Here is a 15,017-nt window from a genome sequence, read left to right on the forward strand (position 1 = left end):
CAATTCTGAAAGAAAATCTCAAAACATGTGTTAACTCATATTTAATTGTGCATGTGTCACAGTAAAATATTGCATTCAAAATCTCAGGAAAATGAAATGCATTCTCACTTTACTGTTTTGGTCCAATGAATTCCTTTACAATCAAAAATATACGAATAACTTGATAATAAGGAGACCAATTGCTTCCAATTAGATCCAGGCCCAAAGTGAGAGATGAGCTGGTTTAATTAAGCAATCGGTCCCTCTCAGGTGACCTCTAAGTAGCTAGTAACATGTGTGCACTATGCAGCTGTTCGGTCAGTGTTTAAGTCATGCAGTAACATCTGGAATATTGGAGTGGCTAAAATCCCTACCAACAGATTAAAATACAATACTTTAGTATTTAAATATGTAAAATTAGCATATCCCTAATTATCAATGGTATATCCCTTATCATGTACTTTTTGGGTAATGCAATCCAGTCTATACTTATCCATTCATCTTACATCCATTAACACAAATTGGGGAATCCATTCCTTGAAAGTTAAGAAGTCTGCTCAGTTTAACACAAGAATACATATTGTATAAGTATATAATCTTGCCCCAGACTTCTGAATTATATGCAATATTAAGAGGCACACTGTAATAATAAGTAAAAAACAGGATTGAAATACTTCATGCATTCAGTAGTTCTTGAGGGTGTGTCAACTGCTAGACAATTTGTTCTTATAACTTTACCCATCACTCAACAACCTTATCTCAAAACAGAAGCAGACAATCAATTAGTTGGGGCTTCCACTAAACCCATTTTTGAGGTTTCTTCAAGTCTGAATTTATGCATATCATTTAACAGCTGAGGCAATTTAAACTGTCAGACACTGCAGCCCTCAATGACCAGGGTTTCTCAATCCTGACCAGAGTAGTAATGCCCTTTTCCTTTATAATATCTAGGTCTCCTCCTCCTCTTCATGCTTGTCATTGACCATCTTTTTCCCCTTGTCTGTGCCTCTGCCGAACTGTCGACGGGTGAGTCTTTCTGGATCATGAGATGCCATATCACTGAAGTCACGAAAGATGTCTTGAAAAGTCTCATCATCACCTAAAAGTAACATATAAGCAGTTCAGCAAAATGACACATCATTGAGGTGTTTGCACTCAGCACAGACAGAAACCACAGAGAATGAAATCCTGAAAGGACAGGCACGTGCACAGTATGGGCCGAAGTGGGGAAGCGGCCCCTGCTCCTGTGCAATGACACTCACAAAGTTCCCTCCTCTTTTCTTATTCAATTGCTATCTTGCGGATTCTAATTTAGATCATTATTTGCTCCTCTCTGGTCTGGTCAGGTCAGTCAACTCAACCTTCCAGGTTCCAGTTCCCCACACCCCGCCCATTGAGCTCGTTGGCTCAACCCCTTCTCCAACCCAGAGTGAAAACTCCAGGTAGCCAGGCCACTGATCTATATTCCTGGATAGGCATTAGTGACGTCATTGCATTGGAGCGCTTGATGCATGTAGAAGTATATGAACTACACCCAATCGCAGCAGTCTTGATGCATGTCAACTGTGACAGCTTTAACAGTTAATATTGTTGTTTATCAATTATCCTACTACCCATGATGTGAATCTCGCGTTCCACCACATCCCAAAGGTGCTCTATTGGATTGAGATCTGGTTACTGTGGAGGCCATTGGAGTACAGTGAACTCATTGTCATGTTCAAGAAACCAGTTTGAGATGATGTGAGCTTTGTGACATGCCGCGTTATCCTGCTGGAAGTAGCCATCAGAAGATGGGTACACTGTGGTCATAAAGGGATGGACATGGTCAGCAACAATACTCAGGTAGGCTGTGGCGTTTAAACGATGCTCAATTGGTACTAAGGGGCCCAAAGTGTGCCAAGAAAACATCACCCAGACCATTAGATATTTGGGTGTGTATATATATAAGCATAGAAGTATACAGCCTTTTTATTATCATCATGCTGAGCACCTGCCCTTCCATAAGTCTGTGCATGTGCCTGCTAAAGGATAACCCTTTATTGGTTGTTTTACCCCAACATTTTGAAATCACCATGACTTGCAACTCAACTGGTATTGGGCTATAGAAATAAAGTTAATATTAAAGTTGTACCCATAGATCCAAAGAATCCCTCAGAGTCTCTCATCTCCTCATTCATGCGAGCCATTCGTAGTCTGTGGGATAGACACAATCAAAATTCTAGAAAATGTGTACAAAAAAACACATGTACATATAGGCCATTTTCACCGACACCAAAGCAAAAAACCCTTTTCCACTAACTAGGAACCTTTCACTTTTTCTGCATGTCAAAGTGGAATTGCTTACAGGGTAACAATGTCAGCATGTGCTGTCTCTATGGCGATGGCGAGTGGATCCTGTCCCCTCTCGTCAACTGCATACTGATTGGCTCCTTTCTTTAGAAGTAGACATACCTGCCTGTGAGAGCCATGAAGTACAGGTCTTAACCATTTGCATCTACTAAACTGATTTAAACCAACCAATTGTTTGCTCGACTAGAGCCTAAGATATTGCTATAGGATACATGAGGTTCAGATATAACTTTATAAATATCTCCTATGTGAGGACATGGTGTAGCCCTTACCCAGTGTGGCCCCAAGTGGCAGCAACATGAAGGGCCCCTTGGCCTCGCTGGTCACGGTAGTTCATATTAGCTCCATTCTGCAGTAGGAACTCACAGGCCAAAAGTGAGCCCTGCAGACAAACATGGGCACCATACACTATGTAAACATACTGGTAGGCATAACAAATGTTATACAGAGCCCTCCATAAGTATTTGAAAGGGGATGCATTTTCTCTTGTTTTAGCTCTATACTCCAACAGTTTGGATTTTAAATCAAATAATTATAAAACTATGAGGTTAAAGTAGAGATTCTCAGCTTTTACTCAATGGTTTCTTTTTTCAGATTGGTTTCACCATTTCATACTCCCCCTATTTCAAGGCTCCAAAAGTAAGTTTAGTATTTGGTCAACAATCCTTTGCATGCAATAACTGCCTGAAGTCTGCAACCCATTGACCCCACCAGACACTGAGTATATTCTCTGGTGATGCTCTGCCAGGCCTGTACTGCAGCCATCCTCAGTTGTTTGATTTGAGGTCTTTTTGCCAAGTTCCCTCTTCAACAAATGAAATGTATGCTCAATTGGATTGAAATCTGACTTGGCCACTCTAGAACTTTCACTTTCACTGTCTTGCTGTATGATGAAGCGACGTCCACACACATATCTTTCCAATACTTATTGAGGGCACTGTCCACATTACTCACCCCAATAGCTGAACCAATGAGAGCTATGCGTCCCTGTTCCTCAGGGTGGCTCCAGTTCACCCCTGCCCCTTGGGCCAATGCAGTTGCCATAGAGACAAGGTCCCCTTCAGATGCAGCCTGGTATAACTTGTGTCCTGCATTGTCTTTGCCGGTTTCTAGAAAGATGAACTTGGGGTAATTCAAGAAGGACTGAGCAAAAGTGTATGAGTCATTGTATGCACACCCATTACACCTACTGCATCAAACCTAAACCTCTACTGTGAGTAGCTACCTACTTGTGTAAGGAGAGCTGGCATCCTTAACAAATCTTTTCTCCACATACTTGTCTTTAATCCATGTCTCTTTCTCCGGACTGAAAGAGAGAACCATGCTTTAAACAGGAGACAGTGACAAATAAATTATATATATAATTAGAGATATCAAAGCTACTTTGCTGCTGTAGCTTTATTTAAAGTCAGAACTTTGTTAAGCCCAATAGAGAGCCGAATGGTTTTGTCAAAGTGTAGTCTGTGCACTTACTTCTGGTTCAAGCCGAAAAATTCCCATATGAATTTTAAAAAATAGCTAATATAAGCATTGTGTTACACATAGGCCTACAGTTTATTTTATGTTTTATTTTCCGATTAACTAGAGTTTGGTTCCCTCTTCAACATCTTCAATATATATAATTTTTGGGAATGTGCAAAGACAAAACAAAGCCATATCCACGATGTGCTACAAACATGTGGGCACCCACCACCCTCCCCCCTTCCAATACCATAACCCTCCCCCTCCCCCCATCAACTGTCCTTCTAGCCATTGAGACCTTACTTGGGATATGGCTGCTAGACAACAAGACAGATGATACAGACATCAACAGACAACCATCATACAAAAACTAACAAACAACTACTACAACAAAACAACAACTACAACAAAATACAATAACAGACACAAGACAACAAAAATAAAAAGTTTCTGTTTCCATTCTCGTAAAGAGACACAGCAACGCATACATCTCTTTTTTTCAAACTTGATTTCTCATATCCACTTGGTGGGGTAGTTAGGATGAGTCAGGCATGTACAACTTCAGCTATATTACAGCACAAAAGATACACAATGTAATGATCATCTAGACATATCATGTTATTATAACAAGAAACATTTTCTGGCCATCAATAACTGCTTCCCTGAGAGATGTTGTTCATCTCATGTATTCAATTCAGTGGAAACTGTGTTCCAAAACAGTTTTATTTCTTGGCACATCCAGAGCCAATGGCAATAAGAACCATTGCCAGTTTGGTACTTGCAACATATGGGGGAGATTTGTGGGTTGAACCTGCTTGTGTAGAATTTGAAACTGAGTTTGTTTATGTCTGTTACAGGTAAATGTGATGTTTATAGAGCTAATTGCTTGAGACCAGCTATACTTTCTCAAGCTCGACCCCCAGATCTTTCTCCCATGCCTTCTTTGTTTCATCAATGCCGTCAGTATTTGACTGACAGTGCCCAGTGTACGGAATGGGACATTGAGTTTAAAGTAGAGATTCTCTGCTTTTATTTGATCGTATTTCTGTACATATTGTATACACTTTTTTGAACACTTTATACATAGTCCCCCCCATTTCAGGGCACCAAAAGTAATGGGACAGATTCATATAATATCAAAATTAAGCACTCATGTTTAGATTTTGGTTTAGATTTTTGATTTGACAATCCTTCTGGTGATGCTCTACAAGGCCTGTACTGCAGCAATCTCCAGTTGTTGTTTGTTTTGTGTTTTTTTTGCCTAAAATCTTATCATCAGGAAATTAAATGAATGTTCAATTGGCAATATGAAGATTGACTTGGCCAGTCAAGACCTTTCCACTTGTTGGCCTCATAGTAACTGTTTGATTTAAAATCCAATCTTTTGGAATGTAGAGCTGTAGATGGATTTGGTGGCTCCAGCCATGTGATTTAAATGTGTTTAAATGTGGCTGATACAAAGACAGTGATTGTCTGATCGTCCGTTGTGAATGGTGACCAATGCCCCCCCCCTCTCTCAGCCCGGAACACCAACTTACAGATGAATGAGCACGTCTGGTGGACGTCCTGTTGTCAATTCCTTTGCCATTATAATGTATATCGGATAGGCCAACAGGCCTTTCCCATCGATGTCTCTGATGTCCTATTGTTGGGATGGTATTTAAGGACAACGACAGCAAGATTTTCTTTGAGTTTTGGGTTAGGCCTGTGATGGGCACCATTCTCCTGTGTGTCCTTGACACATACAGCGTTAGATTTATGGTTAAACTTCCATTCCATACTACAGTTTGTTTATTTTACTTTCAAATGTTTCTTTGAAACTATTAAATTATTCTCATTCTTCCTATGTGCATTAATGTAATGTTGTGCTCTAGATAAAGGTTCTGTTAAAACAGCACGACATAATCGTGACCAGGTTATCACACAGAATTCACCATTAATGTCTACTGTTTGCATGCATAGTTAGCAACAAGTAGAGTCGAGTCATCAACTTCACTGTAAGTTAAAAGCCTAGTAATAGCGTATTGGGTACTCTTAATGGAATCTATGATACAATATGATCGAGTGTCTGTCACACAGGAATGAGCAAATCATTATCAGTCATTATTTAGTAAAATATATTTTCAAGTCAGATATAGTGTAATGTTAACTTGTGTTAGTTGGTCATGTGACAAGTCCACTTTATCATGTCCATAACTGTCTGAAGTTGTACTGGGGAATAAATGTATGTCTTTATTCTTTACCTGTCTAGTCCTTTCTCTCTCCTTCAGTGTTGTTTATTCCAATTCTTCAGCACAGAAAGAAGAAAAAATGCTTCACTGTCCTATTACTTACACTGGGCACTGTATGTCATCTGCATATAACTCAATGAATTGAAGGGAAAAAACTATAAACTAAACTATAACTACTACTAACTGAAGTTAGTAATGGCTATTTAAACAACATCTGAATCATGGAAGACAGTTTCTTAGGTAAGGAACCACGTGACTATAAGTAGTTACATAGTGAACTATCCCTATAATACTATCAATGCCAACATGGGTCCTTATAGATTCAGTGAGTGGTTAAATCGCTAATGCAAAGGAAAGTGAAAAATAAAAATGCTCTCTAAAATAAATTCTGTGGAGATTGTTACATTCACTACTACCGTGGCCATTGAAGAGCGATAAACATTAATAGTTGTATCCATTTTATAAACTCCTCCCAAATCAAACCACTTCAAAGTATCGAATAAATATCCCCATTCAATCATGTCAAATGCTTTTTCAGCATCAGGGGAAATAACTACACCTCTAGCTGATGACCTCAGCATGATGAATAACATTTATGAGTCGTCTGACATTAATGCCAGAAAGTCTCTGCTTGACGAATCATGTCTGATCTGGCTTCAACAGGTGGGGTAGGGAGACGTCTAGCCTCCTAGCTAGAGGTTTAGAGAGACGTCTAGCCTCCTAGCTAGAGGTTTAGAGAGACGTCTAGCCTCCTAGCTAGAGGTTTAGAGAGACGTCTAGCCTCCTAGCTAGAGGTTTAGAGAGACGTCTAGCCTCCTAGCTAGAGGTTTAGAGAGGATCTTGCAATCAACAGGGAGTTTGGTTCTGGTAACCGTTTCTTAATTATTTTGTCTCCCAACAATTAATAACAATAACCCTGTGAACAGAATCCTTACACACGAAAATGCAAAACAAGTCAATGGGTTGGTGTGTTCGGCTGCTGCTGAAAACTGAGATACAAGTTCCAGAGTGGGAAATAACCACTAGAATTACCCTCCAAGTCAGAGTTCCAAGAGGGGAACTCGGACCAGAATGCTGGTACCCGAGTTTATGAGTTGTGACGTATCCACTGTAACTTTTCATCTTTTCGTCAGAAGATGAAAAACTGAAAGTTTCTGTACAATTGTACCATATTTAATTGTTAGCAAGTATATATATGCATGTATATTGTATGTTTGTAATTCGTTAAAGTTAACACAACCATATAGCTACAATCTCATTGATAAAAGAGTTGTTCTGACAGCAAAACCACTAGAATGCTGGAGTCCTGAGCCAAGGCGGACTTCCGCCTCTGCTCTCAACATGCTGGGAAAGTAAACCGTCACACTTGATGCCCCGACTACGTTCCGGCTCCAATCTGATAGCTATAGATGCATGGCTAGCTTGGAATGATCAACACATATCAGACAGTGGTGGCATTTAGGGTTACTATATTGTGCATGTCAAATTGCATTAAATCCATAGAAAAATTTACCAAATTTACAAAACCTTTCCAGACTTGTGGACCTGTTGAGTATAGAAAAGCAGCCATTGTGAGAATTGAGGGAAACAATTCTGTTTCCCCAGCGTATTGTCAATGTCAAAAGAAATCCATCAAAGTCATATTTAACAGTCCATCAAAGTCATATTAGTGTTGTACACAAGCTTTTGATAATCAACTCCTTTTTTTCACCAATGCAGAGGTTTAACAGTGTTGCCAAAGAAACTCTAGTGATCAGTGCTTACCGTGGGCTATCAGAACTGGGCTTCAGTCTGCCCTCCTCTGTACATCTGGCCTCATATATCCCATTGATGATATCATTACCTAGAATGCATAGCAGCTGCAGAGGAGCAAGAGAGATCTGAAAAATACCATATACTTCTAACCTTTACCTCAAGATGCACTACTTATAATCACCCACAAGCATGTGACTGTTCTGCTACCTTCAGCTGCTCTGGTCCCCAGGAGTCTAGTGTGAGTGATCGCACTTTGGAGAGGTGAACCCCAAGACTCCTGTAAACAACCGCAACACACACAGCATTACAGAACACAATGAAAACTCCTCATTATTGCTAGCACAAACATCACAGCATGGTAGTACCTGTGGATACCAGAGCACTCAATGCACAGGGTTATGCCCAGGTTGACGCTAGCCCAACGTGGCTCCTCCTCCCCACAGTCACAGCATCTGTGGTTCCCTTGACCCTGGAGAGCCACACCTAGAGCAGCAGGCCTTATAGGGGGCTGTCCAGGCTGAAGGTCTGGGCTCTGGACTGGCAGAGGGCTCTCTTTGGGCTGGACAGACAGGCATATTTACAATGTCTTTAATTGTGGGTTCTTTTCCAATTCAGTCTGCTCATTTGTTTTTATGAACCTTGGTATGACAGCTTTTGCTACCTGAGGCTGATGGGAATCCAATCTCTGGCAGTAAGCCATATCTATGCTCCCTTGCACAGCACTAACCCAGGACTGCTTCAGCTCCTCTGAATCTGTCTGGAGGGCACAGCATCTGGGCAGAGGGGAACAAGGCAAGCAAGGGATCTATCTCAAAAACCAGCAATGGGAGCTCTACATTTGTTCAGTTTATCACACAAAAAATATTCCCACTAGATATTAAAGGTGCAATATGTAGCCTTTTCCCCTTGAAAATGTCACCAAATAATTATGCTGAATCATTACTTGATGATGATGCATTGGCAGTTTGTGACAGTGCGTGCACCTGCCAAGACCCTGCCCTTCTCCTGAATTTGCTTTTCCAAAATGTTCAGGACATTTCTGGGCATCTACCACTTGCTGTGGGCCTGTAACCTGCGTGTGTGTGGCTCATTGGCTATATCTACTGCCTGTGAGCTGCAACTATTTCTCACTGCTGGAAGTCGACCTAAGCGACGGAAGCCTTCATGTGCTAATAATGTATAATGGGGATTTTTCCTAGTAAACATCCTGTGTGACAGCCTTTATTTTGTTTGGGTAATAAGCTTGTTTGAAACTTTAGGTTTAGTAAATGTGAGTGTCTCTGCTGGCTGGCTCATTTCCGTGTTCATGTTTCTGTGAACATTTCCAAACTGTTGCTAGTTTCAAGGTTATGTAACTAAGACATTTGTTGGATGAAAACGTGAAAATGATTGACAGATTCATTGTTTCAGTTAGCATTAAGTAGTTTGTATTGAGCAAGGGAAGGGAGAGACTATTCTGAATTGTCATTACAATTCTCATTGTAGTGAAAAGATGGTGCAACTCTGCATATGGTGCCTTTAAAGTAAATCTGTGATAATGTTTTTGAGTTATTTCATTTTTAAGTTCAATTGCTGTCATCTCTATGCACTACATCAATGACTGAGATTAAGCATCACAGACAGAAACTGAAACTGCTTACTTTTGAACGGACACCAACTCAAAACAGAAGCGCCGGTCAATGCTGTCCAGAGACTTCACAGCACAGAGACTGAGATCATGAAACAGTATCAGAGGCTCCTCCTACAGAATATGAAGAGAGCTGAACTGTCAATCACTTCTTCAAGGTCACATAAAATAATTCTACACAATTGTAACACATGTTTACATGTCAAAGCCTAAAAATCCCCCCAGAAAAGTCCTACCTTATGTGATTTTCTGTAAATAAGCTGGTTATCTTTAATGGAGAACCAGCATCTAAAGCAAGAAATTGTATTAAATACTAGGAAGTGGGTTACTGCCACTGGTTAACAAAACAAAAGCATTGCTACAACAAAAACTTATTTCTCTGCAGAAATCTCTCTTACCGTTTCCATGTCTTATTCTTTCTTCGGGATCTTTTAAAGAGGTAGCTCTGTATAGTCTCACCACCACCAGGACAATAACTAACTATGGGCTCCCCTGAGGCATCCTAGGCAAGACAGCAAATTGATACACACTTCAGTTACAGCACTGTTAAATCAACTATTAAGTATTCAGGTGGTGAAAAGTGGGGAAAACACTTGGCCAACAATACTCACTCTCTGTTGGACCAGAAGGTGGGTATTTTCCAAGTCCTTTCTTTTAGTTGTACATTCAGTGGAGAGTTGGGCAAGCTGTCAACAACATATGAGAAATCTCTGTAAACCAGTAACAACAATCATATTGGGATTACAAAAAAAAGTTAACTGTGATGTATAACATGGTTATAGTCTGTAAGGTTTTATATTAAAGTAACCTCACCCCATCTGATAATCACAAGCATACTTCTGTCATTCTACTATCACCTGTGTAGCCATGGTCTTCATAGAAGGTTCCAGGTCCCTAAGCAAGTCAAAACCTTGGTGAAAGAAAGTGTACTGGGCATGGAAATATGAAAACACCTGAAAAAGACAACAAAATAACAGATCAAGCAGATTCTACTAACATCAAGAAAATCTAAATGCTCTCTCTACAGAATATTTACAAAAACGTGTGCTCTAGCCTATTTTCCAATAAGCAGGCCAGACACCGCAAGATTTCACAAATTTGCCGTAAGCCAAGTAATCACGACAACATTTACATGTCCGCTGTAAACACCTATGGGTCCTATGCGATGATCTTGACGCCTTGACTCGCACAATGTGAGTTGGTCAATGACATGAAGAGAAGACACGATCACATCTGATTTGAATTCTGACATGTCAGACTTTTTGGGTCGTGGCTCCTTTCTACTCGTGCAGTGTGAGGTGTGCTACGTTGTGATTGAGAAAGTCAACCAATGGGAATTCAGGATGCTGTGCACAATGGCAACGCGGTTTGGAACCATGACTTAAATGATTGATTTAAATACAACCTGTGGAGCTCTGGCAGGACCAAAGATGCCTTTTAGATATAGCGGAAATTATCATGGCCGTTAGAAATTCCAAATATTTTAAAAGAATAGACAGCCCCTGCTGTCCACGCCTGGATATCGTGTCCAAGTTCGTGTCCAAGTTCTCCTAATGTTTTCAGGCTTTTCTCTGCGCATTCCCCACACCATTACACCACCTCCATCATGAGAAGGTGTACAGGTGTTCGTAATAAAGTGCTCAGTTAGTGTATATTACCTTGCCTACTCCATTTTCGTACTACAAATCGTCTGCTAATCTTGATGTACTGGGATAGTCATTGTCTGTGTCAATTATTCACAACAGCTATGAAATGGAGACTCACAGAATTTAAGATGTCCATCTTCTGTTGGGCCTTGAAATTATTCAGCTGCAAAAAGAGCCAGATAATGGTCAGAGGGTCAGATTAACAAACACAAAATTTGATAACAATAAATTTACTAATTGAATTTCAGTGTAGAAAAAAAGACATACTGCATTGTGCATGTGTAGCATATGACCACTTTTACAAATCTTACATGGCTGAGGAGGCCAAAGAGAAGCTAGACAATCTGTTAATCAAGGTTTAACTCCTTTTGTGATAATCATCACAGTATATTATATGTATATTACATATCCACCCTGCTCTCTTGGGCCTCTCTCAACAGCCAGTACTCTAACCTGCTTGCTCAAACCGTAAACAAATAACCTCCCGTAGTTCCAGGATGTCTTTGTGATCCCTTTGTCATCGAAATCGATTCAGTAATTGAAGGCAAAGGGCAATGCTATAGTCTCTGGAAATGCCTACTTCACTAGTAATCATCTGTTCTCTGAGGAATCACACATTCAATAACTATTGAGTGTTTACACACAGTAAGTCAAGTAAATCACCCAGCACTTCTCACTGTATAAACTTTCCTACTCCAATCAACTAAGTGAAATTAAGTTATTGACGATAACACACAAGAAGCAATAGACCCTAGTATTGGTTATGTATATGGTTATTCATAGGACTTACCTGTAAGCAGTAATCCAAAGCAAAGTGCTGGTAACATTTACGTGTGGCTAACAACAGATGGCTCGCACGCTCTGCGTCTGTGACTTTGTGGTGGGATATCTGAGCATTTTTCACCGCTGCCATTTCCAGATCTTCTCCAATTCTCACAAACTCCTTCCTGGTCTCTCCTAACTGGGGAAGGAACCTAAGTGACCAGGGCAGAGAGGTATTTTCTCAAGCTGTGCAATTTCCACTGGGTTATAATAAAATTATAACCACTGGGTTATAATAAAAAAGTGAAACCAAGGAAACAAAGAAGGAAACAACATGACGAGCAAAAGCAAAAATATGACTGCCCTGTACAAATGTCTGTGAGGGAGTGAAATACAGAATGCAATGCATTTACAATAAATCATTGTGGATGTCCATCAACATACTGTGTTAGGAGGTTTGTAAGCTGCTGAGTGATGGCTTTCTGTGTCTGGTCAAACAGCATCTGTCAGAAAGGAGTAACAATTTGGGAGAAGAAAACATTGTTAAGTCAACACAAAAAATAATATGCAGTATGTCTAATAATGAACAGTATACTGTACATGATGAGTGAACATTCGTCAGGCATATATTCTGAAGATGGTGACATACTGTTGGCAGCATGAGTCTTTCACAGAGAAAGACATGCCCCTATAGCTAAATTGTTTTAATTAATTGACTTGTAGGGGTGCCTTACAAACAGCTGACTGTTAGTGTTTTCAACCACTATCCCCAAACCTTATACCTAAACTTAACTCTAAATCAAGATGAAATAGCAAATTCACTTTGATGCAAAACCATGTTGATGGGGTAAGTGTAACCAATTTTGCTTTTGCACTATGGACATCTAGTGGAAACCCTAATAGAGGTAGAGCAAAGAGTCAAATAACAAATCCATGGCATCAGTTTCAGTTGGAACTCACAGTATGAAAGTTTATCATCTCCTGTAGCCCTTGAGTGAATTGACCCATGCAGTTCTATGATAAAAGAGAAGTTAATTCAGCAAACATGATCAATTTACTAACAATGCATTCAACTTTCAACACTTTCTCCCAACTTCTAATGTTTGCAATCAACATCTCTACGTCTCTACCCTCTTTCCCCCGTCCATACCATTATGACACTGTCTCGCTTGTGGTACATGGAAAACTCAGCCAATCCAGCGAGGAACAGTTGATTTGCAGTATTGTATGCTTGCCCTGATTCAACCATTTTTCCACAAAGCATCATCACCTGAATGGGGGGGGATATATGTAGACTCAGCGAGATAGCACTTACTACTACTGACTTGACTGAATGAGCAAAATTCTGTTATTTTTGGTGCACAAACAATTTTGCACCTTTTCCACTCGGCCCTCCAGATCTGCCACATTAGTCTCACACTGGTCCAGGGTAAGCCTATAATAACAACAACACACATTAATCTCCCTCCCAAAAAAACTCGACACAATTCATAAACCTCACAACCAGAGGTGAGATGCATGTATCATATCAAGTTGTGTTGGAGGTGATATTACCAACCTAAATGCAGGCGAGTCTTTAATGCATTCTTCAAAGTCCAAGAATGAATCCATTTCAACAGTGTAAATTCTCTTCAGCAGGACAGATTTTTATAAAAGGTTGGTGACAATTGCATTGGGGAGGAATACCTTATCTAACACAACACTGTTTACTGTCTTCATGAGATTGTAACCAACGTGCAATACTATAAACGGATACAAAATGTAAAAAGAAAAAAAAGAAAATCACAATTGTGGTGCTCAATGTCAGCTAGTTGGTGGGCAAACAGGAAGAAATCGACAAATTCTGGAAGTATGTAATTCCCCTACCAAATAGTCGCATCCGTATCACTCGAATAACGGAGAGCAGGGTTAGGGTTACAAAAATATCGAATCGAAAGATCACTCGTTGTACCGCTAACTAGCGGCAGTAACCGGTATTACACACTAGGCTAGGGATGCATGAATGTAACAGTTTAACGGAAATGCTGCAATAGTTTGGTATCAACTAACTCTCATGTCAACAGCTGTATCCTTGCAATGTGTTGATTCAGATTCTTGTAAGTATCCGGAATGACAGCCGCTTGAAGCAGAGGTTAGAAGCTGCAATCACTTCCGGGTCTGAAATCCTCCACAAACTTCTCCTTTCTCTTCTTCGATGGGGTTTTAGGGCGGTTGGCAACTTGAATGGTGCATTACCGCCACCTACTGTGCCTTGTATTAATATTATATAAATATCTTGGACTCATTTTGGATGAGCAACCCTTGCAGAGTCTGCAGGGAGCGCACTTTTGGTCCAAACACTTATGATCTCTCGCCTTCACTACTGCAACGCACTTTTGGCCGGTCTCCCCGCCTCCACCATCAGGCCTCTGCAGCTCATTCAGAACACTGCCGCCCTTCTGGTGTTCAATCTCCCCAAATTCTCCCATGTCACTCCCCTCCTCCGCACCCTTCACTGGCTCCCGGTAGCAGCTCGCATCAGATTCAAGACCCTGGTGCTCGAGCGGCAAAGGGAACAGCCCCTCCCTACTTGCAAGCAATGGTCAGCCCCCAAACCCCTGCCCGATCACTACGCTCTTCCACCTCGGCTGGCCGCCTGGCACCGCCGCCTCTACGTGGATGCAGCAGCCGCACTACTCGGTCACGGCATTTCACTGTCCTGGCGCCCGGCTGGTGGAACGAGCTTTCCACTGCTGTCATGACTGCAGAGTCACTACCAATTTTCCGCCGTAGATTGAAGACCCATCTCTTAAGACCCATCTCTTATCTTAACGATTCCTCCTAAAGACCTCTTCATCCCCACTACCCCCCTCTCTCCTGTTTTAAAAAAAGAAGAAAATATATATATATAAAAAAAGAAAATAATAATAATAATAATAATAATAATAAAAAAAAAAATTTAAATACAATAAAAAAAAGTCATTTTTTCCTTCTTCTAGCATTGTGATTGCCAATGGCCCCTGGTCCGAGCATTGATTACTTTTTCTTATGATGACTGATGGATAGATGATTCACTTACTTAAACAAATGTATTTGTTGTAAGTTGCTTTGGATAAAGGCGTCTGCTAAATGCCATAAATGTAAAATATAATGTAATGCATTGGGGTCAGTCAAAGTGAAACTATGTAAAGACACTGGACTCTACTCTGTCAGGGATAGATCAGGTTT

The 15,017-nt window shown here is 40.5% G+C and overlaps 1 protein-coding gene across 1 annotated transcript; it reads right to left on the reverse strand.

The window, feature by feature from the left end:
• Positions 1 to 34: 34 nt before the first annotated feature.
• On the reverse strand, positions 35 to 13,876 carry LOC310822866 (arf-GAP with coiled-coil, ANK repeat and PH domain-containing protein 2). Its single transcript, XM_083695410.1, has 23 exons — positions 13,677 to 13,876; positions 13,369 to 13,439; positions 13,188 to 13,245; positions 12,961 to 13,080; positions 12,771 to 12,824; positions 12,255 to 12,313; positions 11,839 to 12,022; positions 11,167 to 11,211; positions 10,260 to 10,355; positions 10,014 to 10,088; positions 9,801 to 9,904; positions 9,639 to 9,690; positions 9,416 to 9,516; positions 8,437 to 8,548; positions 8,141 to 8,334; positions 7,983 to 8,052; positions 7,785 to 7,879; positions 3,558 to 3,634; positions 3,283 to 3,437; positions 2,601 to 2,710; positions 2,324 to 2,434; positions 2,111 to 2,172; positions 35 to 1,078 (listed from the first exon to the last, which is right to left on the reverse strand). Exons 2-23 carry the CDS (start codon positions 13,419 to 13,421, stop codon positions 927 to 929), a joined length of 2,139 nt encoding a protein of 712 aa, XP_083551536.1. The 5' UTR covers positions 13,422 to 13,439; positions 13,677 to 13,876; the 3' UTR covers positions 35 to 926.
• Positions 13,877 to 15,017: the final 1,141 nt, after the last annotated feature.

This window comes from Argentina silus, assembly GCF_951799395.1.
Source record: "Argentina silus genome assembly, chromosome: X".
In the NCBI taxonomy this organism is placed as follows: domain Eukaryota; kingdom Metazoa; phylum Chordata; class Actinopteri; order Argentiniformes; family Argentinidae; genus Argentina; species Argentina silus.